A 25865-nucleotide genomic window follows, 5' to 3' on the forward strand; every position below is an offset into this window, starting at 1 on the left:
GCACACATCTTACTGCAATAAAGCCACAGTTGTATCCAACCAAAGGTTAATCTTGAGCACTTTAATTTTAAGATTAAACCACTGTCACAAGACAAGTATAAATTAGTAAAATCAAAGTTCAGGACTAACATCAGGATGCACTTTGCCACATAAGTGATGAATACCAGGAATGGGCTTCTGGATAAGGTCGGTAAAGCAAAACATATAGAGTTATTTAAGAGGCAGTTAGATCTTGCAATGGAGTTACATATGTTTCTATAACAGGATAACGTCATTGACCAAATGGCTTCATGCTTCCATATAAAATATAAAAATAGATTTGGCACAGCTCTTATTACACAGTTCAGTAGAGATGAGAGCATTATTTCCTCTTTCCATCCATCATTAATCGGTGTTAGAACGTATTTACAAAAAGTTCAATTTTTCTATCAGTGATGTAGACTTACTGGTCCAATTTGTCTAATGTTCTAAAAGCTAAATTTTGCAGATAATGGAAATGGGAAATTAAAACAGTAAGTGCTGGAGAAGAGTCATGTGGACTCAACACGTTAACTCTGTGTTTCTCTGCACAGCTGCTGCTAGGCCAGTGGAGCTTTTCCCAGCTTGTCTTGGGTTCATTTCTGTTTACTGTCCTCTTCATAGTCCTGGGTGTTGTGCTGAACTTTGTCCGAGATTAAGACAGTTGGTAGGATTTTGCAAGCCCAGACCACATGGTGGGGGGGATGAATGTAATGCAAAATGAATCCAAGGTCCCGGTTGAGGTCGTATTCATGTGTGTGGAGCTTGGCTACGTGTTTCTGCTTGGCGACTCTGCGTTGTCACGCGTCCGGAAGGCTGCCTTGGAGAACGTTTACACGATAATTAGAGGCCTAATGCCCTTGACTGCTGAAGTGTTCCCCGACTGGAAGATTGTCATGTGATGTTCATTCATCCATTATCGCAGAGTCTGCATGTACCACGCTTCAGGACATCGTTTCCTGCAGCGTAGGAGGTAGACAACGTTGGCCGAGTCACACGAGTATGTACTATGTACCTGGTGGGTGGTGTTCTCACGTGTAATGGTGGTACCCATGTCGATGATCTGGCACGTCTTGCAGAGACTGCCATGGCAGGGTTGTGTGGTGTCATGGTCGCTGTTCTGAAGGCTGGGTAGGTTGCGTGGTTGTTTGAAGGCAAGTAGTGGGGGTGTGGGGGATGACCTTGGCAAGATGTTCGTCTACATCGATAGCATGTTGAAGGCTGTAAAGATGATGTTGTAGTTTCTCCGCTCCGGGGAAGTACTGGATGACAAAGGGTATCCTGTCAGTTGTGTCCCGTGTTTGGCTTCTGAGGTAGTCGCTTTTTTTCTGTGGCGCATTGGAACTGTCTCCTTTTCCTTGGATGAGTCGAGTGCCATATCCCGTTCGTATGCGGGCATCTTTCAGCATCTGTAGATGTCTGTTATGCTCCTCCTCAACTGAGCAGATCCTGTGTATACAGAGGGCTTGTCCATAGAGGATGGCTTCTTTAATGTGTTTAGGGTGGTAGCTGGAGGAGTGGAGCATCGTGCGGTTATCCGTGGATTTGCGGTAAAGCGAAGTGCTGAGGTAACCGTCCTTGATGGAGAGGAGTGTGTCCCAAAAATGCAACCGATTCTGGAGAGTAGTCCATGGGAATTTGATGGTGGGTGGAACTTACTGATGTCATTGAGTAGTCATTTCAGTGATTCTTCGCCGTGGGTCCAAAGGAAAAAATGTAATCAATATATCTGGTGTATAACTGTCCTGTCTTGTCCTACCAACTGTCTTGGCTTGAGACAATTAACACATCTTTAACCTGTGATTATCCTTCTCTCCAGTTGCTCCGTCTGGACCTGTAAAGGCTTAATTACCTGCAAAGCCTTGTCGTGTATCTTTGCGTTTGTCTACGTATATGTTTCTAGAACCCACCTCTTCATTCACCTGAGGAAGGAGCAGTGCTCCGAAAGCTAGTGATTCGAAACAAATCTGTTGGACTTTAACCTGGTGTTGTAAGAATTCTTAGTGTTACAAATAGGTATCAGTGAAGACAGGGAATTGGAGTCATTTTAATTCACCATCATGCTCTCATGTCCACATGTCCATCCTTCTTCGTCCCAGCACAAAGTGGAGGAACAACACCTCATTTTCTGTTTAGGCACATTACAGCCTTCCGGAATTAAACACAGTGTTTGATGAGACCATCAATTCACGCGACACGTGGTTAGAAGTGAACAGTGGTTTTAATCGTCTTACAACAGAGCCTGCCTGTGACGAGATGAACTCTAGATGAACTGGCAGGCAGGCTCCGACTGCCAAGCTTTATACAACCAGTGGGGGGAGGAGTCATGGGCAGAGCCAAGGGTGGAGCCAAGGGTAGAGCCCAATACAAACTTCCGTACATTCCCAGTACACCTCCCCCTAGGGGCAGAGCCGCGCAACTGCTCGTGTGCAGAGCTTACAGAGGCATGGTACAACATGTGTGATAACAGTGTGAATTATGCTATTATGATTCACCACATTCACCCACTGTAAAAAAAATCAAGTCCGGCGGGGGTGATTGTTTACAAATTGAGTCTGTCCGGTGGTCGAGTTGTCCGTTGTGATCGGGGTTGCAGTCCCTTCTGGTGGCTGGATGATCACGGTCGGTTGAGGTACGATGGCGGACTCCGGGGGTGATTCTGTCCGAGCTTCGTACCCGTCTGGTTCGACTGGGGAGTGGGGGCGCTGGGAGCTTGCGGGTGCGGGCGCGCGGAACATGTGTAGCGAACTGGTAGGCGCGGGGGCGTGGGGTGCTGCAAGTTGGGTGGGATGTAGTGTGAGGGGTACCTCGGTGGTGGTAGTGGTGGGGTTTGATCCTGCAGGCGCTAGGTCCCGGAGGGGTACGGTGTCCTGACGGTCGTCAGGGAACTCTATGAAGGCGTATTGGGGGTTTGAGTGTAGTAGGAGCACTTTTTCCACAAGCGGGTCAGTTTTGTGTGTCCTGACGTGCTTCCTGAAGAGCACTGGGCCCGGTGTCTTCAACCATGCCGGGAGCGAAAGCCCCGTGGTAGTGCCCCTGGAAAAGATAAAGAGCCACTTGTGAGGGGTCTGATTGGTGGCAGTACACAAGAGGGACCCAATAGCGTGGAGCGCGTCTGGGAGGAATCCTTGCCAATGGGAGATCGGGAGATTCCTGGACCGGAGGGTCAGTACGATGGTCTTCCAGACCGTCGCATTCTCCCTCTCCACCTGCCCGTTCCCCCTGGGGTTATAGCTGGTAGTCCTGCTTGAGGCGATGCCTTTGTCGAACAGGTACTGATGCAGCTCGTCGCTCATGAAGGACAAACCCCGGTCGCTGTGTACATAGCTGGGGAAACCAAACAGGGCGAAGATACTATGCAGGGCACTGATGACTGTGTGGGAGGTCATGTCGGGGCACGGGATAGCAAAAGGGAATCGGGAGAACTCGTCGATGACATTTAGGAAGTACACATTCCGGTTAGTCGAGGGGAGTGGCCCTTTGAAATCGATAGCAAGGCGTTCAAAGGGCCTTGAAGCCTTGATCCGGTGGTCCCTGTCTGGTCTGAAGAAGTGCAGTTTGCACTCCGCGCAGATCGGGCAATCCCTGGTGACGGCTTTTACCTCCTCGGTGGAGAAAGGCAGATTTCGGGCTTTAATGTAGTAGGCGAGCCGGGTGACCCCCGGGTGGCAGAGATCATTGTGGATGGCTTTGAAGCGGTCCCTCTGCGCGCAGGCGCACATGCCGCAGGACAGGGCATCTGGGGGCTCGTTGAGCTTCTCTGGTCGATACATAATACCGTATTTGTAGGTGGAGGGCTCAACCTCCACCTCAGAATTTTATCATTTTTAATTTTTCCCCTTTGCGAGTTGTCAAACATGAAGGCAACCGACCTTTGATCGGTGAGGAGTGTGAACCATCTACCTGCGAGGTAGTGCCTCCAGTAACGAATAGCCTCCACAATGGCTTGTGCTTCCTTTTCGACCGAGAAGTGTCGAAGTTCCGAAGCAGAGAGGGTTCGGGAGAAAAATGCGACTGGTCTCCCTGCCTGATTTAATGTGGCTGCAAGAGCTACCTCTGAGGCATCGCTCTCAACCTGGAAAGGGACGGATTCATCCACCGCCCGCATGGCCGCTTTGACGATGTCCTCCTTGATGCAGTTGAAGGCCTGATGGACCCAGCTAACAGGGCGAAAAGTGTAGCCTTAAAGAGTGGGCGGGCTTTGTCCGCATACTGAGGGACCCACTGGGCATAATATGAAAAGAATCCCAGGCACCGTTTGAGGGCCCTGGGACAATCAGGGAGGGGGAGTTCTAAGAGCATACGGTCCGCGTCGGGGCCCAGAACTCCGTTTTCCACGACATAGCCGAGGATGGCTAATCTGGTTGTGCGGAAAACGCATTTCTCCTTGTTGTACGTGAGATTAAGCTTCTGGGCCGTCTGGAGAAATCGATTGAGGTTGGCATCGTGGTCCTGCTGGTCATAGGCACAGATGGTGACGTTGTCCAAGTACGGAAACGTGGCCCGCAGCCCGTACTGGTCCACCATTCGGTCCATTGCTCGTTGGAACACCGAGACCCCATTTGTGATGCCAAAGGGAACCCGGAGGAAGTGGAAGAGGCGGCCATTGGCCTTGAACGCCGTGAAGTGGAGGTCCTCCGGGCGGATTGGGAGCTGGTGGTATGCAGACTTCAGATCCACCGTGGAGAAAATCCGATACTGGGCTATCTGATTCACCATGTCTGCAATCCTGGGGAGGGGGTACGCGTTGAGGAGGGTAAACCTATTAATGGTCTGACTATAGTCTACGTCCATGCGGAATTTTTCCCCAGTCTTGATGACCACCACCTGAGCTCTCCAGGGACTGTTACTGGCCTCTATGATCCCCTCACGTAGGAGCCTCAGGACCTCGGTTCAAATGAACACCCTGTCCTGTATGCTGTACCGCCTGCTGCGAGTGGCTACGGATTTACAGTCGGGAGTGAGATTGGCAAAGAGAGGGGGGGGGGGGGGGGGGGGGGGGGGGGGGGGGATTTGCAGCGTGGCTAGGCTGCAGATAGTGAGTGGGGGTAGAGGTCCGCCGAAGCTGAGGGTGAGACGCTTGAGATTGCACTGAAACTCGAGTCCCAGTAAGAGTGGGGTGCAGAGTTCGGACAGGACGTATAGTTGAAAATTAGAGTAACTAACGCCTTGGATCGTTAGAGTTGCGACGTTGCATCCTTGGATGTGGACAGAGTGGGAACCCGAAGCGAGGGAGATAGTTTGCCGTGCAGGAAAAACAGGGAGCGAACAGCGTCTTACCAGATCTGGGTGTACGAAGCTCGGTGCTCCCGGAGCCAAAAAGGCACGGTGTACTGTACCCGTTGATTTGGACCGTCGTCATAGAGTTGTGGAGATGTTTTGGGCGCGATTGGTCCAGTGTGACTGCGTTGAGTTGCGGGTAGTCGGCGGCTCGGTCGGCTGCGCTGGGGTGGCCCCGCGATGAGTGCCCGCTGAGGTCGCAGTCTTCAATCAAATTTTCTGAGTTTGGAGAGGATGGGGCCCAAGATGGCCGCCCCCGTGGATCGCACGTGGTTGGCTGCGAGGAAGATGGTGGCCCCCATGAGTCGCACGTGGCCGGCCGCGTGGTGGGGGTCCGCCAAGATGGCGGCCCCCCATGAATCGCACGTAGCGGGCGGGGGCGGAGTCGGGGTATAGGCCACAGCGTTCTGGGGCCTGCGAGTGCGGAGAGCAGTTGCTTTGTGCCGCGGGAGGGTTAGGGGCTGGGGCGTAGTGACCTTTTCGCCTGCAGCTACTGCAGGTCGCGTTGCGGGCCGGGCAGTGCTGCCACGGGTGCTGGGACTGGCCACACAAGTGGCAGGCTGGGACAGCATGGTGGCTGGGCGGCCGCGCGGCGCATGCCTGGGGCCGTCGCTGGTCGGGGGCCCATGACGGGGTCGCGGAGTCCGCAGGAAACGAGGTGAGGCTACGAAACGAGACCTCCATAGTTGTAGCAAGTTCAACAGTATCTTCTAGATTTTGAGCCCCTTTCTCCAGCAGTCGCTAGCGCACGTAATTCGATCTAAGGCCTGCAACAAAGACATCGCAGACAGCAAGTTCTCTATATTCAGCAGCATTTACTGCCTGGTAATTACAGTCCCGGGATAAGGCTTTTAAGTCTCTTAGAAATTCTAGCGATTCTGTGGGGCGCTGGCGGCGAGTAGTAAAAACATGGCGCGCGTAGACCTCATTGATGGGCCTCACGTACATTTTATCGAGTAGGGCCGGGGCCTCCGTATATGAGCCGGTACAATTTAACTGAGTAGATATACGATGGCTCACCCTTGCGTGCAGTAGGCTGAGTTTCTGCTCATCCGTCGTTTCTGTGGAGCTTGCTTCAGCCAGGTAGGCCTTAAAACATCGGAGCCAATGTGAAAAGATTTATTTCGCCTCTGCATCCTGTTGGTCGAGTTCCAGTCGATCAGGCTTGAGGGCTGATTCCATAGTCGTTCCTTACTGTTTCTCAAGACGATTACATTGATGAGACCATCAATTCACGCGACACGTGGTTAGAAGTGAACAGTGGTTTTAATCGTCTTACAACAGAGCCTGCCTGTGACGAGATGAACTCTAGATGAACTGGCAGGCAGGCACCGACTGCCAAGCTTTATACAACCAGTGGAGGGGGAGGAGTCATGGGCGGAGCCAATGGTGGCGCCCAGTACAAACTTCCGTACATTCCCAGTACACCTCCCCCTAGAGCCGCGGAACTGCTTGTGTGCCGAGCTTATAGAGACATGGTACATATGTGATAACAGTGTGAATTATGCTATTATGATTCACCACAGTGTTCAACAACTTCTGACTGTGAATTCTGTCCTTCACCTTCATCCGATTTTTATTCCTACCAATTTATTTTCATTACTTCCATTGATTTGTTTTCCCCTCACCATTGTTCCCCCTCCCCCTACTCCACTTGGGCCATCTGTTCCTAGTTGCCCTTTAACATAACGCTCAGCTTTGTTCTCCCATTCACACATTCCAATCTCTTTATGCTCCACTATCAGCACCGCTTCTTAGCCGGAATCGACTCCATTTTCATTCCTTGTCTTGCTGTCCTCGATATCTTTGTCAATCTTCACCTATTGCGGGCCCCCTACCCAACACCACCCCCTCCCCAACAGTATAATTCTGACCCCATTTCCAGTTCTCTCTAGCTTTGACAGTCATCCAGACATGAAACGTTAGCTCCCTTCATTCCACAGATGCTGTCAGACCTGTTGAGATTGTCCAGTAATTTATGTTTTTGTTTCAGATTCCAGTATCCACAGTAAGGAGCTCAAAATATTGTTGAAATTGTTTCTAAATCTTAAGTGAGGAGACCAACACTGGGTTTGAGGAAAATCTACAGGGAGAAGAGGGCAATGGTGCGGTAACTATGGCAAGGCGAGTTGAATTCGTGCAAGAGCGAGCCTCCGTTTGGCTGCAAATAAAATTTGGGTCACTGATTCACAACCAAATTTTTTGGATGTTAGCAGCCCAGTAATAAAACAATAAATCTGGAAGGGCCAAGCCCCCTGACTGTTTGTCAAACACCATGGATTCTGGGATTCTTACCCACCCAAATAAAAACAGATATCAATTTAACTTTAACAAGAAAGGATTTGAGCAGAAAAATTGAGCGACAGTGAAAAAGAAATAAAAGCCTAGGAACTACGTTCATTTTACTTGTTTGAATCCGGCCCGCCAAGGATAATGTAAGATTGTTTCACCTCTGTAGGTCCCTTTTAACATTATTCATCAGGCTTGAGCAATTCAACTTATGAAGAGAGGCCCAGGTGTGGACACCTAAGTAGCAAAACCTTGTGGTAGAGAGGCAGAAAGGGAACACACCTAATTGGAATCACCTTCCAGGAGGTTTAACTGGAAAACATTCACTCTTGAGATTTAATTTATAACCAGAGAAGGAGCCAAAAATATTAAGTGTCTTTATACCATTAATGGAGGGAGTTGGGTTGGTAATATATAGAAGTAGATCATCTGCATAAAGAGATACCTGATGCTCCAACCCATCATGACCAATACCCCTCCATTGACCAGTGGCCTACAATGATATAGAGAGCGGCTCTATTGCCAAGGCAAACAAGTGTGGAGAAAGAGGACAGCCCTGTCTAGTGCCCCTATTTAAAGGGACGTAATGCAAGCGTAGTGTGTTCTTGCAAATGCTGCCCGTAGGGGCATTATATAACAAGCAAATCCAAGAGGCCAATTTCTGACCGAATCTAAATCTCCTGAGAATCTCAAATAAGGATTCCCATTCCACCCCATCAAATGCTTTTTCAGCATCAAACGATACTATCACCTCAGGCTTATATGCAGGGGAGGGGGAAAGAATAATGTTTAAAATGCAACATATATTGGCTGATAATTGTCGGCCCTTCACAAAGCCCGTTTGATCATCCAAAATTATACCTTGGAGGCAAGGCTCCAACTGGAGTTCCAGAATCTTAGCAAGCAGCATTGAAAAATGAGATGGGTTGGTATGAACCGTACTTGATAAGGTTCTTGAGCAAGAAAATAGAGGTTTGGGTGAGGGTTGGAGGCAATGAATCCTGAGACAGAGAGTCATTAAACATATCCAATAACAAGGGTACGAGCTGTTCTGAGAACTTTTTTTTTTAAATTTAGAGTACCCAATTCATTTTTTCCAATTAAGGGGTAACTCAGCGTGTTCAATACACCTACCCTGCACATCTTTGTCTTGTGGGGGTGAAACCCACACAAATACGGGGAGAATGTGCAAACTCCACAGACTGTGATCCAGAGCCGGGATCGAACCTGGGATGCCGGTGCCGTGAGACTGCAGTGCTAACCACTGAGCCACTAGATCAGATAGCCTTGCAAATAGCCTGGCAACTAGCCTTGCCAGATTGAATCAGCCCAATCCATTTTAAAAGTGTGAATATTCACAGAGACCTTAAGATATCAAACTTGTAAATGACTGATAAAGGATGTAAGTGGGAAGCCTCATCAGTAGGTTGAGAGAAATTAATCTGTTCCTTAAACTGCGGCACCCTAATATTGTGGAACCCAAAATAGTGGTGGTAGGAAACCACTTGCTCATCATTATTTTCCTTATAATGGGATACTCCGAATAGGATTTAGCCTGTCTTCTGGGAAATATGCAGAGGCTCAGCTGAAATGTAAAATCCTGCAGTTATTGAAAGGACTCCAATATTTGATTGTTTGCCTTCAAAATTCTGTTAATTAGTTTCCCCTTTAAAATTTTTGAATGTGTTCACATGATGAGCATGCATGATGTCATTAAACCAACAATGATGCCCCCACCAACAAGCCTGGACTTGCAGAGGCCTACCGACTGAACTGGCTTGGGACAATTCACACCTCTTTAACCTGGAGTTACCTCTCTCTCTGCATCTTTGATGATTTGATTGCCTGCAGGTGCTCGCATTCCGGGGCATCTCTGACTGTGTCTATATAAACATTTCTGGAACAAGCCTTTCCATTCACCTGAAGAAGGAGCCGTGCTCCGAAAGCTCGTGTTTGAAACAAACCTGTTGGACTTTAACCTGGTGTTGTAAGACTTATTAAAGTTGCAACAAGCCTTCTTGATGCCCATCTTTTTCAAGTTATTCCCAACATGTAAAAGATTTTCTTGAAGATGGAATTAAGTACAAAAATATTAGTATCAGATGGCAGTAGAGGCAGTGATGAATTAAATGATCGCACTCGCAGAGATTACCTTGTAGGGTGGTAAAATTCCTCAGGGAATGAGATACTACATAGTCCTATAACCCACCATATTCAATGACTGACAACACTGGCTTTGACAAACACAACATCATCCCATCCACCCACCCTCCGAGCAGGTGCAACATACAGCAGGCTGCCTTCTGCACTGTATGTTCTATGTTTATGAACTGTGATTAGAAGACTCTTTTGAAGCTGTTCTGGTTTTGGCAGTACATGGATCTTAAAAGCTCATGGATTAAAACCGGAAACCTATTTTCAAAAGATTGTACATTTGTTTTATGAATATTGCATATTTTTGTAACATGTGGCAGGTATGGTTACCTGGCCACCATAGGTTTGCCACACTGCCATACGTCTTGCATTTTTTAAGCAATAGCTTGCACATCTGACTAATGACCATCAGCCCTTTTGATTTTGTCATGTCTATAAAAGGTCCATCTGATTTCCATTCTCAGTTCAGATGATTGCTCTCTGCCCAAAACACTAAACTACCTTCTTGAATAGCGTATGGCCTGCCTGCATTTCTAGTATTTTGTTTTCCTGTTTTTGCTGCAAGAGGGAAAGGAGATTATCATTAATATCAGACCATTACGGCTATCACTCAGTGATTCTTCACAATGATTACTGAACTCACCATAATATAAGACTACAATCCTGGTGCCACAAGGAAACAACAGAAAAACACCACAATAGGACCTAATGCAATATTTAAACAAAATAGCTTATGCACCAGAAGCAGACCCCAAACCATGTGTCCTTCCAAACAATTATTTTTGAAAATATTATTCTAATTCTCGTTCATCTTCGATTCAGGCTTTTAAGCTGTCCCAACCAATGCAATGGTGCTCAGAATTTTAGATAATCTACATATCAAATAAATGGTTTGCAAACTTGCCTCAATATATAAGAAACAAAAGTGGATCTTGATAATGCTCAAACAATTTTTACATCCATAACAATATATGGTGACAAGAGGAACAGGTCATGCATAGATAATACACAATAATATGCGGGTACTTGTAATGGTCAATAGATCAAAGGCATGTAAATATGAAAACAAATGTACCCAGAAGATGGAGGAGAACAGTGGAATAGAAAAGATTGCCAAGAATAGAGAAATAAACAGAAGGAAAAAAATGAAACTTAAAGAAATCATACTAACAGCATTTCCTTGAAGTACCTGTATTTAGTTACCTACAACCCTGAATCATTCAAATCTCTTCTACATAGAATATCTTAATAAGCATTACTGAACAACAGGATGAATGTGACTTTGTTTCAATGCAGCGCATATCTCCATTAATAAAGACATTACCACAGAGCACCAGTCTGGGTGACACTGTGGCACAGTGGTTAGCAACGCTGCCTACAGCGCTGAGGAGCCAGGTTCAATTCCCGGCTCTGGGTCACTGTCCTTGTGGAGTTTGCACATCTATGGGCTGGTTTAGCACACTGGGCTAAATTGCTGGCTTTTAAAGCAGACCAAGGCAGGCCAGCAGCACGGTTCAATTCCCGTACCAGCCTTCCCGAACAGGCGCCGGAATGTGGCGACTACGGACTTTTCACAGTAACTTCATTGAAGCCTACTCGTGACAATAAGCGATTTTCATTTCATTTCAAACCTGTCCAAGAAACACCGATAAAATGCATTCTAAAACACAATTAGAAATTTGTTTGCAAAATTATACAAGACAATTATCAGGTATAGTTGTTAATTCTGAAAACACCAGTCACCACCACTGTGGAGAAAACTGTGTGGCGTTTTGTTTAAACAAATGGCAAACCATAGCATGTACCAGACAAATGTCAGTTTACCTCAAACTCAGCATGCCTATGTATATCCTCTGCCCGTTGTCTGCTCAGGATAAACTCAGCCTCATTTGCTACTCTCACCAGGTGGTCTTTCATGGTATGGCAGAGAAGTCTATGCAGGAAAAAAAAACAGAGGAAAAAAAAAACACAACTTAGAAGCAATTTCTCTATTAAAAATATGAAAATATAAACATTCACTGAACACTTGAGGTATTGAAAATAAACAAGCAAAATTCTATGAATATTTTTCTATTTTGTGAGTAGTCTGATTTTATCTACATATAATAAAAACAATGTTCTGAGGAAATACATGCAAATTTCTAACATTCTGTGCATAAAAGTATTTTCTTCATCTTTAAGCTACAGCAGAACATAAATACTCAGTCAAGCAGAACAATACAATACTTGTAAATAATTGCTTTGATATAAATCTATCAAAATAGCAAAAATGTGTACATTTATTAACACTTCTGAGATAATGATATAGGAAAGTTATTGATGGAGGAGTTTTTAAGATGTTTTGTCTAGAATACTACCCTGAGGAACTCCAGCAACATTGTTCTGGGGCTGAGATGATTGGAATTTGACAACCACAGTAATCATCCTTCATGCTAAGTATGATTCCAGTCAGTGGAGAGTTTTCTTCCATGACTCCCATTGACTTTGATTTTACTCGGGCACCTTGCTGTCACACTTGTCACTCCAATTTCTAACTCACCGCTGGAATTAAATTCTTCTGTCCACATTTAGGTCATGGCTATAATGAGGTTTGGAGCCGAGTGATCTTGGCAGAATTGGTGGGTAGGTTATTGCGGTGTAGGTGCTGTTTGAAAGCACAGTCGGCAACACCTTCAATCACTTGATTGAAGTGAGAGTAGACAGATGAAGCATAAGTGGTGGAAATTGGGATTGTCTTGCTTATCAGGCTCAGGACACTTTCCACTTTCTCAAAATGGATCAGGACCAGATAAATTTGAATCAAGGTTGGTAGGCAAAATGCTAACTAAAGACCATAAACAATGGATTGGATTGGATATGTTTATTGTCACATGTACCAAGGTACAGTGAAAAGTATTTTTCTGCGAGCAGCTCAACAGATCATCAAGTACATGGGAAGAAAAGGGAATAAAAGAAAATACATAATAGGGCAACACAAGATATACAATGTAACTACATAAGCACTGGCATCGGATGAAGCATACAGGGTCTCGTGTTAATGAGGTCATCCCATAAGAGGGTCATTTAGGAGTCTGGTGACAGTGGGGAAGAAACTGTTTTTGAGTTTGTTCGTGCGTGTTCTCAGACTTCTTTATCTCCTGCCCGATGGGAGAAGTTGGAAGAGTGAGTAAGCCGGGTGGGAGGGATCTTTGATTATGCTGCCCGCTTTCCCCAGGCAGCGGGAGGTGTAGATGGAGTCAATGGATGGGAGGCAGGTTCGTGTGATGGACTGGGCGGTGTTCACGACTCTGAAGTTTCTTGCGGTCCTGGGCTGAGCAGTTGCCATACCAGGCTGTGATGCAGCCAGATAGGATGCTTTCTATGGTGCATCTGTAAAAGTTGGTGAGGGTTAATGTAGACATGCCGAATTTCCTTAGTTTCCTGAGGAAGTATAGGCGCAGTTGTACTTTCTTGGTGGTAGCGTCGACGTGGGTGGACCAGGACAGATTTTTGGAGATGTGCACCCCTAGGAATGGGATGCCTTTAGAGAGATAGTTTGGCACAGTCAAGGTATACTCTCATGAATGGGGAATGGTAGGGCAAACAAGTACAAAATTCTCTGGATGGTGAAAGAGATGAGATTAAAATGAAGAAAAAGTGTGCTTATGGCAAATGTCAGGAGGATAACACAACCAAGAACCAGGTTGAATATAGAAGGTTCAGAGGAATAGTAGAAAAGCAAATCATAGGAGCAGGAGTATGCCATTCAGCCTCTCAAACCTGTCTTGCTATTTATTGAGATCATGGCTAGTCTGTGGCCTAACTCCATATGCCTGCCTTTGGCCCATATCCCTTAATATATTTGCTTAAGAAAAATAATATCTATCTCAGATTGAATCAGAGGAGCAAATAAACTAGCAAAGATTAGGCACAGCAAAGGGAATTTACATATGGAGGCATGGTTGAGGGATTAAATGAAATTAATACTTTGTGTCCGACTTTACTATGGATAATGCTGTTGCAATGTGAAAGGATATAGTTCAGATACTTAAGAATATAAAATTGATAAAAAGGAGGTTTGACTAGGTTGTCTGTACTTAGTGTTATAGATACTGAAGGAAGTGAGCGGAAATTGGGGAAAATTTCCATTCTTCCTTCGACTCAGATATGGTGCCACAGGACTGACTATTTGAAAATGCTACACCCCCGTTCAAAACAAAGGGTTAAAGATAAGCACAGCAACTACAGGCCAGTCAGTTTATGTGGGTTAATTAAGGAAAGTCAGTTTGGATTTATTGATGACAAATCGTGTTTAAATAAATTGCTTAGATTTTTGATGAGATGGAGAGGATTGAGGAAGGTTATGCTGTTGATGTGGTGTACATGGACTTACAAAAGGCATTTGAGAAAGTGCCACATAACAGACTTGAGCAAAGTTCTAGTTCATAGAATAAAAGGGACAATAACAATAGGAGTACAAAATTGGCTGAATGACAGTAAACAGAAAGTAGTGGTCAAAGGTTGTTTTTTAGGACTTCTGTTGGCGGCAAGTAGGGGGAAGTCGCACGTTGGGTAGCTCCTGCTAGAGCCTCTGGATTTAGGAGATTAATGCCCGGTTTCAGGGGCAGTTTTTGAACAAGCTGGTGCAGAAAGGCACAAGGAAAGCATGTCTAAGACCCAGAAAAAACGCTGCTGGGAGGAAGGGGACGAGTGAACGTTTGCTGTTGAGTGAACGGGTCAGCCCAGCAGCAGGAAAGATGGGGGAAAGCTAGGTCGCTGTGGTGTAGTAACCTAGCAAGGTTAGATTTAGGCCCGATTAAAATTGAGTATTTTAAATTAAAGATTTCGCCCGATTAAATTGGATATCCTAAATTAAAGAATTGGGCATTTTAAAATCATATTGCAGTCAAACCTCAGGCAGGATGTTGGAATTCAGACTTGACCCAAGTCAAATGCATAACCAACAGACGAGCTGCCATAACATGTCTGGGCCTGTCCTATCAATCGCGCATCAAAGATCACGGCACTCTACTGAGGCTCAGCAGGAGACCAGCACACTTCATTAAAATGCATGGGCCTACTGTTAGAAGCCCAGATCGGGCCAGACTTTGTCACCTAGAGTTCCCTCCATTACCTTATATGGCAACAGGTTACATGTAAGCAACACCATGGGTGTAATGACCTCCAATTAGCTTATTTGGTTGGCCAATTGGAGTATGAGCTCCCTCAATGATAGCTCATTGAGGGGGCCCATATAAGCACCTGTGTAGGCTTTGTGATCCAGTCTTAAGTTGACTGGAATGCTAGCAGCACTGTTGGAGCTGCTCTTGTATATAGTTATTGGCAATAAATATTGGTGTGGTGACGGGACTCCTGCCTCCTGTGGATTATTACAATGGTGATGGGACACCTGGGTGCGGGTCCCGATATCCTGTCAGGCAGACATCAAGAAACCCACTGGGTATTGGGACCACCTCCCGAGACCTCATTGGCCGGAACCAGAGAAGTTTCTGGAAAGGCAGGAAGAGAGGGGGGGATAAAGGTATGCTTCTCAGACACACCAGCAGCAAAGACTTGGTGACCCTAACCAGATAGGAGAAGTGAAGATCAGATCAGACGAAATCTTGACCAGACCAGAAGTAAGGAATGAGGCAATGAAGAGACAGCCAGCGAGAACCACCTTTGTGAAGACGGCAAGATGGATTCCAGTGATCAGATTCATAGCCTACCAAGTAATCTTTACGGGTAGTATACACTGACCTTGGATACCTCTAGTATTTTGTGGGCAATATAAAGGTTAATTGTGTTAATAAATATTATTGCATTTTTAACTTGTGTTTGTGGTTTGTTTCCTCATAAATAAAGATACCCCAGGGTAAAACCTTTGAATAAGTTAACTGGTCGAAAGTACCTGAGGTTTTACAGGTACAACAGTGGGCTTGGCTGAGGGGGTGGAGAGCCCGAGGCCGACTGAGTACTTCACAAAGATGCTGGTGGAGTTGTTGGGGGAGGGAGAAGAACCCTCCCAATTCGAGCTTGACAAGTCTCATCAGTCCCTCAGGCCCAAGCCGAAGGCAAACGAGCCACCAAGGGCGGTTAGAATTTGCTTTCACATTCAAGGAGAAGGTCCCGAGTTGGGCGAAGCAAAGGTGTGAGGTGAAGTGGGAAGGAGCTGGTATTCGAATATACCAGGACTTGATGGTGGAGCTGGCGAGAAGGCGGGTGGCCTGCGGACGGATGAAGGCAGCACTCTACAGTAATGATGTGAGGTTTGGCGTGGTCTACCCAGCGAAATTGACAGAGACCAACAATTTGAACGACTTCTACTTCGAGAAGGTGGAGGTGGCGGAGGCATTCGTGAAGGCTGAAGGACTGGTATTGAAATGCGAGATGGGACTGGGATTTGGGCTTGGACTGAGGGGAGGGGGTGGTCATTCTCAGCCTTTATTTCTCATTTCAGGTTGTTTATATGCTTTGTATTTGTGGGGAGAACAGTTGGGTTTTCGGGTTGGTTGATGGGAAAGGGTAGTTTACCTTGTGTTATAGGCTACAGTTTGGTACACATATATTGGGCTTTGGGGTTATAGCAGTTGTCTGGGGTGCAGTGTTTTGCAAAACTGGTTTTGTTTGTCTTTGTTTTCAGGGACTGGGTCATGGGTGGTGGGGGGAAAAGAGAGAGATTGGGGGGGGGGGGCCTCCACACTCGCAAGCGAAGGATGGTTAGTGAACAGGAGTGTGGTGGGGGGAGGAGCAGCAGTCATTGGAACCTGGTCGAACAGGTTTTGATGGGTCTGGGAGGTGTGAAAGGTAGGGGGATGGGATCGATACTGGGAGTCGTGTTTTCAAGAGGAAGTGGGAGTCTGGGGGGGGGGGGGGGGCGCGAAGGGGTATGGCGATTCTGGTGGGTAGAGAGAGAGGGTGAGACACCGCCTGGTTAGAATAGTAACGTAGAACACAAAGGGGTTAGGGGGACCAGTGAAGAGGTCAGGGTTTTTTTTTTAAGTATTTAAAGAGTTTAAAGGCCAATGTGGTGATGCTGCAGGGGACCCGTCTGAGGGTGAAAAATCAGGCGGGGCTTTGGAAGGGTTGGGTGAGTCAGGTTCTTGGGGTTCAATAGCAGGACTCGGGGCTGGGAGAGTAGTATTGGTGGGCAAGAGGGTGAGGTTTCAGATGGAGATGGTGATGGCAGACCAGGGGACAGGTATGTGATAGTGACGGAGACGATATAGGGGAGGTTAGTGGCACTGGCGAGTGTACATGGCCCCAATTGGGATGATGCGGGGTTTGTGAAGCGGGCGCTGGGTACCATTCCGGATTTGGAAACCCCCGAGTTAAAAGTGGGGAGGGGATTGGAATATGGTGCAGGAACCGAGGGTGGATAGGTCTCAGCCGCGCATGCTGGCCCAGTCAGCGGGTCCGAAATCGCTGGCTGGGTTCTTGAAAGAGATGGGAGTGGACCTGTGGAGTTTCTTGCAAACGAGGGAACGGGAGTATTTGTTTTTCTCCCCGGTACATAAAGTGCACTCGAGGAAGGGCCACACGGTGGCGCAGTGGGTTAGCCCTGCAGCCTCACGACGCTGAAGTCCCAGGTTCAATCCCGGCTCTGGGTCACTGTTCGTGTGGAGTTTGCACATTCTCACCGTGTCTGCGTAGGATTCGCACCCACAACCCAAAGATGTGCAGGCTAGGTGGATTGGCCACACTAAATTGCCCCTTAATTGGAAAAAATTAATTGGGCACACTAAATTTATTTTTAAAAGTGTACTCAAGGATAGACTTTTTCATGGTGGGGAAAGGCCTTATTGGCTGGGGTTATGAGATCGGAATATTCAACAACAGTGATTCCGGACCATGCTCTGTAAATGTGGTTTTGGAGAAGGGGATGGCCCAGAGGCCAGGGTGGAGAATGGATGTGGCGTTGTTAGCAGACTTGAGATTTTGCAATAAGATTGGGAAGAGATCGAGGAATATGCGGGTTTTAATTGCACGGGGGAAGTTTTGCAGTTGATGGTTTGGGAGGCTATGAAGGCAGCAGTGAGGGGGGAGGTGATTTTGTTCAAGGCTAAGATGGACAGAGAGGAGAGGGAGGAGAGCCAAAAATCGATAGAGGAGATTTTGGAGGTGGATGGGAGGTATACGAGGGACCCAGACCCAGTGCCTATGTCTAAGACGAAGGAGCTTCAGGCGAGGCTCAACTAGTTGTCCATAGGGAAAGCAGTGCACCAGTTTAGAAGGGCGAGAGGGCAGTCTATGAGCAAGGGGAGAAGGCAGGGCATATATTGGCAGGCCAGCTCCGGAGGGAGGTGGCGGCGATGGAGGTAGTAAGAGGGGGAAGTTGGTCGTGGCCTCGGAGCAGATCAATAAAGTATTTGAAGAGTTTTATAAGAAGCTACATAGGTCAGAGAGTATGGAGGGGGGGTTCTGGTGTGAGATGCTCTGGAGGGTGAACGCCTCCACCTCGTGTGCAAGGTTGGGGCTGATACAGCTGAAGGTGGTGTATAGAGCACACCTTACAAGGGCAAGGATGAGCTGGCTCTTTGAGGGGGTAGAAAATGTGTGTGAACGTTGTGTGTGGGGGGGGGGGGGGGGGGGGGGGGGGGGGGGGGGGGTTAGGGTTATCTCTAAAGTGGTGCACATAAAACTGGACCCGGGCCCTCGGGAGGTCATATGAAATGAAAATGCAATGAAATTTGCTTATTGTCACGAGTAGGCTTCAATGAAGTTACTGTGAAAAGCTCCTAGTCGCCACATTCCGGCGCCTGTCCGGGGAGGCTGGTACGGGAATCGAACCGTGCTGCTGGCCTGCTTGGTCTGCTTTAAAAGCCAGCGATTTAGCCCAGTGAGCTAAACCAGCACCCATATTCGGGGTGTCGGACCAGCTGGGGTTGGAAACGTGCGGGAAGGCAGATTTTGTAGCCTTAGCCTCATTGATTGCCCGAAGGCGGATCCTGTTAGGGTGGAGATCAACCTCTCCACCCTGTGCCCTGGCGTAGTGGAAGGACCTGCTGGAATTCTTGATGCTTGAAAAGATCAAATTTGAACTGAGGGGAAGGATGGAGGGGTTCTGCAATTCATGGGCGTTATTCATTATGCACTTTCAAGAATTAGATCACATCAAACATGGGGGGGGTTTGCTGGGAGGGTTTGGGGGAGAGGGGCTGTATGTGTTAATGGTGACTATGGGTGATTCCTGATTCCTTTTTCTCATTGGTTTATGTTAACATGCAGGCTAATATCTGGGGTTTGGTGGGAGGATGGGATCGTTCTTATTCATATGGGGATTGACATTACATTCAGTACTGATTATTGTTTATTGTTGGGTGTAAATTTGGGAGAAAATGTGAAAAAGGAGGAGAATTAAAAAAAAAATTTTTTTTTTTTAAAAAGAAGCTGCATAGGTCAGAGCCACTGGGGTGGAGCAAGGGATGAGTGAATTCTTGGACAGGTTGAAGTATCCAAGGCTGTTGAAGAGGATAGAGCATGTTTGGAGGGGCCGGTGGGGGAGCAGGAGGGGAAGGAGGCAATTGGGAGGATGCAGGCAGGGAAGGTGATGGGTCCTGATGGGTTCCCAGTTGAATTCTATAAGAACTTTAAGGATAAGCTGGCGCCGGTAATGGTGGGAATGTTCGAGATGCGATAAGCAAGGGTGCCTTGCCACCGATGATTGGGAAGGCTTCGATTTCACTGCTGCTAAAGAAGGATAAGGACCCAGTGGAGCGTGGGTCATATACCCCTACTGAATGTAGATGCCAATATATTGGCCAAGGTTTTGGCATGAAGGCTGGAGGGATGTCTCTTGAAGCTGATTGGAGGGGCCCAAACGGGGTTCGTGAAGGGGAGGCAGCTGTTCTCGAACGTGAGGAGGTTGCAGAATGTGATGCTATCTCCGGCAGAGGGAAAGAAGACAGAAGTCGTGGTGGCACTGGATGCAGAGAAGGGGTTTGATCGGGTAGAGTGGGGTTACATGACGCCGATATTGGAGAAATTGGGAATGAATTTGGGGTACTTTGTTCTACGGTGGGCCTCAAGGCAGGGATACCCTGTATCCCGCCCTGTTGTTTGCCCTGGCTATAGAGCCCTTGGCCATTGCATTAAGGAGCTCAGGGTTGTGGAAGGGGATAAGGGAGGGTTGGGGGGGAGGGTTGGGGGGGAGCATAAGGTCATTGCAAATCGTCCCCCAAGAAACAAGTCCTTCATTTCTTCGATCCCCCTCTTGTTCTATCTCTGAACCTCACATCCATCCTCCCCGGCTCGAACCAATGGTTGCCCCTAATAGACATCCCCTCTGACCCGGCCCCCACCGTAAAATCTTACCTAAACTGCCTCCAGATCTTCAAAATGGCCATCACCACCAGTCTCGCCCTCATATACCGATGATCTGTTGCTTTACATCTCAGAACCTAGCATGTTGGTGGGGAGTATAATGGAGCTGCTTCAAAGATTTTGGACGTTCTCGGGCTATAAATTGAACTTAGGCAAGGGTGAATGTTTCATGGTCTCCCAGCCGGGGGGGGGGGGGGGGGGGGGAGAGCTCCCAGTCCGTTTGGTGGCAACCCACTTTAGGTACTTGGGATGAAGGTGGCTCAGGATTGGGGTGGGCTCCAAAGATATAATTTTACTAATCTGGTGGGGAAGGTGAAGGCCAATTTGTCAAGTTAGGACAACCTCAGTCTGTCATTTGTGGGCAGGGTGCAGGCAGTTAAAATGAATATGTTAGGGGCAGCACGGTGGCAGTGGGTAGCATTGCTGCCTACGGCGCTGAGGACCTGGGTTCGAATCCCGGCCCTGGGTCACTGTCTGTGCGGAGTTTGCACGTTCTCCCCATGTTTGCGTGGGTTTCACCCACACAACCCAAAAGATGTGCAGTATAGATGGATTGGCCACGCTAAATTGCCCCTTAATTGGAACAAATAATTGGTTTATATTTTAAAAAATGAATATGTTACCGCAATTTTTGTTCTTATTCCAGTGCCTGTGGTCTTTTTACCGGAGTCCTTCTTCGGGGATGGACAAATTGATCACATCGTTGGTGTGGAGAAGATGCGGGGCTGGACCAAGGAGGGTGGGGGAGGCCCGATCGGTTAAGATGGAGGAGGAGGGCTCGTGCAGGAGATCGGAGGGTTTGCAGGCGCTGGCAACGGCACTGCTCTCGATGGCTCCAGGGAAGTGCTCGGTGAGTTTGGTGGTGATGGCCATTTTGAAGATCTGGAGGCAGTTTAAGATTTTACGGTGGGGGCTGGGTCAAAGGGACATCGATTAGGGGGAAAGCACGGGTTCGAGCCGGGGAGGATGGATGCGAGGTTCGGAGATGGGACGAGATGGGGATCAAAGAAATTAAGGACTTGTTTCTTGGGGGACGATGCTCGAATCTGGAGGAGTTGGGAGAGACGTATGGATTGATGCAGGGGGAAGGATTTAGGTACCTGCAGGCTCGGGATTTCACAAGGAAGGTGTGCTGGTCACCTTGTTGCTGGAGGTGGTGCTGTTAGCGAGAGGGCTGGAGAGGGGGGTTGTTTCGGCAATCTATGGGAGGATCCTGGAGGAGGACAGGGTGTCTAAAGAGGGGATTAAGGTGAAATTGGAGGACGAGCTGGAGGGAGGGGGTGATGTAAGAGGACTTGTGATGTGAGGTGCTGTGAAGGGTAAATGCCTCAACCTCGTCTGCGAAGCTGGGGCTGATACAGTTGAAAGTCGTGCATAGAGCGTGCCTCACAAAATCGAGGATGAGCTGGCTGTTTGAGGGGGTGGAGGATGTCTATGAGCGACGTGAGAGAGCCTCTGCGAACCATGTTCATATATTTTGCTCCTGCCTGAAGCTGGGAAGTTTTGGAGGGTGATATTTAGCACAATCCCGGGGGTCTTGCACATGAATATGAAGCCCGGTCCGCGAGAAGTCATTTTTGGGGTGTCGGACTGGCCCGAGTTGCAGGCGGGTTTGGGGGCAACTGTTTTAGCCTTTGCTTTGCTGATTTCTTGTAGGCGGGTCCTGCTGGGGTGGAGGTCTGTCTCTCTACCTTGTATCTCGATGTGGCGGGGGTACCTGGAGTTTTTGACCCTGGAGGTGGTGAGGTTTGAGCTGAGGGGGGGGCAAAGGAAGGGCTCTACAATTTATGCAATTTCTGGAGTTCGTTGCCATTGACTGTTGGGGAGGGACTTTCTTTTTTATATTGGTGTGGTTGTTTTGTAAACGTTTCTCTTTTGTATGACAAAAATGGTGAAAACATGGTGAAGAGAAATATATTTTTTAAAAGGATGTATTTTGGACTGGAGGAAGGTTCGGGGTCTCCAGGGCTTGGCGTTAGGAGCCTTGCTCTCCCTGATGTACATTAGGTGTTGGTGTACAGGGCAACATTTCACAATCTGTGGATGATACAAAACTTGGGAGCGTTGTGAACCATAAGAAGCAGATCGTAGAACCTCAAAAGGACATAGACAGGTTTGTGGAACTGACAGACAAGTGGCAGATTAAATTGAATGCAGAGCAGTATGAAGTGATTAATTTTGATAGAAAGAACGAGGTGAGACAATAGAAAATAAAAATTTAAAGGGGCTGCAGGATTGGATTTGTTTATTGTCACGTGTACCGAGGTACAGTGAAAAGTATTTTTCTGCAAGCAGCTCAACAGATCATTCAGTACATAGAAGAAAAGGGAACTAAACAAAATTCAAGAAAATACATGAGAATACATAATAGGGCAACACAAGATATACAATGTAACTACATAAGCATTGGCATCGGTTGAAGCATACAGGGTGTAGTGTTAATGAGGTCAGTCAATAAGAGGGTCATTTAGGAGTCTGGTGACAGTGGGGAAGAAGCTGTTTTTGAGTCTGTTCATGCGTGTTCTCAGACTTCTGTATCTCCTGCCCGATGGAATAAGTTGGAAAAGTGATTAAGCCGGTGGGAGGGATCCTTGATTATGCTGCCCGCTTTCCCCCGGCAGTGGGAGGTGTAGATGGAGTCCATGGATGGAAGGCAGGTTCATGTGATGGACTGGGCGGTATTCACGACTCTCTGAAGTTCCTTGCGGTCCTGGACCGAGCAGTTGCCATACCAGGCTGTGATGCAGCCCGATAGGATGCTTTCTATAGTGCATCTGTAAAAGTTGGTAAGGGTTAATGTGGACATGCCAAATTTCCTTAGTTTCCTGAGGAAGTATAGGCGCCGTTGTGCTTTCTTGGTGATAGCGTCGACGGCCTGGGTTTACATGTGCATAAGTCATTAAAAGTAGAAGGACAGGTGGAGAGAGCAGTCACTAAAGCAGACAGATCCAAGGCCTTATTAATAGGGGCGTAGAGGGCAAAAGCAAGGAAGTTATGCTGAACTTGTATAAAACACTGGTTCGGCCTCAACTGGAGTATTGTATCCAATTCTGGGTGCCACATTTCAGGAAAGATGTCAAGTTACTAGAGGGAGTGTAGAAAAGATTAATGAGAATGGTTCGAGGGATGAGGAACTTCAGTTACATAAATAGGTCGGAGAAGTTGGGCTTGTTTACCTTGTAGAAGAGAAAGTTAAGAGGAGATTTGATAGAGCTATTCAAAATCATGAGGGATCCGAACAGCAGAGGCAGGAAAAAAATGGTGGAAGGATCAAGAACAAGAGAGGACAGGTTTAAGGTAATTGGAAAAAGCAGCAATGGTAACATGAAGAGAAACGTTTACAGGCAGCTAGTGGTTGAGATCTGGAATGCACCACCTGAGAGCAAATTGGAGGGACAGGCTTCCAAGAGGAAATTGAATTATTATCTGAAAAGGAAGAATAAGCAGGGCTACAGGGAGAAGGATAGAGAGTGGCACTAGAATAGTCCCTTCAGAGCTGTAACAATCCTGTAATTCTGGGTAGATGGCTAGTGTTGTAGCTGGACTGGAACAACGTGGCTAGTGGTGTGGCTACTTCTGGAGGACAGATCTTCATCAGGGATGTTGTTGAGATCCAAAACCTTGGCTGCATCCAGTGTAGTCAGCAGTTTCTTGTTATCGATATGTAATGAAACTAATTGGCTGAAGATTGGCATGTGTGATCATGGGAACCTCTGGAGGAGGCGAAGATGAACAAACAACTTGCCATTCTGGCTGAGGATTGGTGCCATCGCTTCAGCATCAACTTTTGTACTCACATATTGGGCCCTGCCATGTGGATGTTTGCGGAACCTCCTCCCAGTTTGCTGTTAATTATCCACCACATGCTCTTTCCAAGAGCCAGTGCAGACCCGATGGGCTAAATGACCTTCTGCACTGTAAATTCTATAATTCTATGATTCACAATTGGGTGTAGGATTTCTGCAGAGCTTTGATTTGATTTGTAATTTTGGATCACTTAGCTCTGTCAGTAGCATGCACACCATCCTGCATTAAAGCTTCATTAGGTTGGCACCACATTATTAGGTATGCGTGGTACTGCCTCATACATACATCGGCACTGATTGGACCAAGGTTAACAAATGTCTATACTCTGGCAAATGTAACTAAGCATGAAGGTGCAATGAACTTTCATCCCAAAAGCTAGTTTTAGGATTGACAGGTTTTCGTACATGTTCGTAATAAAATTTAATTATGTGGATTTCAATAAATTACATAATTCTAAAAGGCACTTTTTCCTAAATACATTGTTTTCCACTCCAGGAGGCGAAGATGAATGAACAACTTGCCATTCTGGCTGAGGATTGGTGCCAACGCTTCAGCATCAACTTTTGTACTCACATGATAATACATACAATTTTAAAATGAATTTTTACTAAGGACAAGCATACTGATCAAGCATAAGAAACCTGTCTGAGAAGGTGGGTGGACGGGTAAAGGATGAAATAACAAAAGGAAAGACTTTGTCCTTGATCAAATTCTTCACGTTATGTGAAAAATTTTCACATACACATTCACAAACAATTACAAGTAGCAAAACTAGTTATCAAAGGAATAAAAACAACAATCCAAATTTGGGATCCATATTCTTCACAGAATAAACAATAATCCTTCACTACGAAGGGTCAGGAAGAATTTTCCACAGAATCCCAAAGACCTTGAGGGGGCAATTAAGAGTCAACCACATTGGTGTGTGTCTGGAGCCACATGTAAGGATAGCAGATTTCCTTCCCTGAAGGACATTAGTGAACCAAATGGGTTTTTAACAACAATCAACAATGGTTCCATAGTCATCATTAGACTTTTAATTCCAGATTTTTACTGAATTCAAATTTCACCATCTGCAGTGACGGGACTTGAACCTGGGTCCCTCTGGATCTCTGGTTTACAAGTCCAGTAACAATACCACTAGGCCACCACCTCATGCCATAATTCCTGCTACCATTTTAAAAATGTCAAATTTCACAGTCTATATCCCCTTGTTCTGGTTTATATCAGAGAAAAGTGTCTCAGAATTTATGCTATTAACTTATGAGTTTGGCACTAGTAATGGCACCTCTGCTACTCTCGCCAGCACGATGCACCACAAGCCCGTTGGTGACGGCGGCACTGAGGGTCTGGGGTCAATGCAGGAGGCACAGGAAGGAGGAGGGGGCTTCAGTTTGGACCCCGATCTGGAACAACCATAGATTTGTTCCGTGCAAGATAGACGGGGGGTTCCAAGGCTGGTATACTATACCAGAACAAAATTAGCAATGGTCCGAAATTGGAGAGTATGGTTATTCTGAGGAAAATTGTGAAAAAAAAGGAAGACATTAACAAACTTGAAAAATGAGCATTAGAATTATAAATTAATTTCACTATAGATAAATCTGAGATATTTTATGTGGTACAGGAAATAAGGTGGCCGACTGGCACTTGTAAAATAAGAGTTAAAAGAGGTTGAGACACAACAGGGTCTCAGGATACACATTCACAAACAATTCCAAGTAGCAACACTAGTTATCAAAGGAATAAAAACAACAATCCAAGTATGGGATCCATATCTAGAGGAATAGATTTCAAAAGTCAAAACATTATGTTAAACTTATAGAAGACCTTAGTTTGACCACTTGGAGGAATGTGCACAGTTCTGCTTTCTGTTTCATTGAAAGGATTCAATTTTTAGGTTATAATTTCCGATGGAGTAGCAATTGAGACAGATTGTCACTCTGCTCAAAAGTTCTTATCTTAAAATCCAGGCTATCCTATCTCGCCAGATCATCCAGCTCAGGCCAAGTGAG

The 25865-nt window shown here is 46.6% G+C and overlaps 1 protein-coding gene across 1 annotated transcript in view; it reads right to left on the reverse strand.

The window, feature by feature from the left end:
• lrba (LPS responsive beige-like anchor protein) overlaps window positions 1–25865 on the reverse strand; it is a 981767-nt gene that overhangs the window by 589624 nt on the left and 366278 nt on the right. Inside the window, 1 exon segment of the mRNA XM_038791976.1 lies at window positions 11566–11674. Within this exon segment, the coding sequence (XP_038647904.1) occupies window positions 11566–11674 (109 nt within the window).

Source organism: Scyliorhinus canicula, chromosome 3 (assembly GCF_902713615.1).
Source record: "Scyliorhinus canicula chromosome 3, sScyCan1.1, whole genome shotgun sequence".
NCBI lineage: Eukaryota > Metazoa > Chordata > Chondrichthyes > Carcharhiniformes > Scyliorhinidae > Scyliorhinus > Scyliorhinus canicula.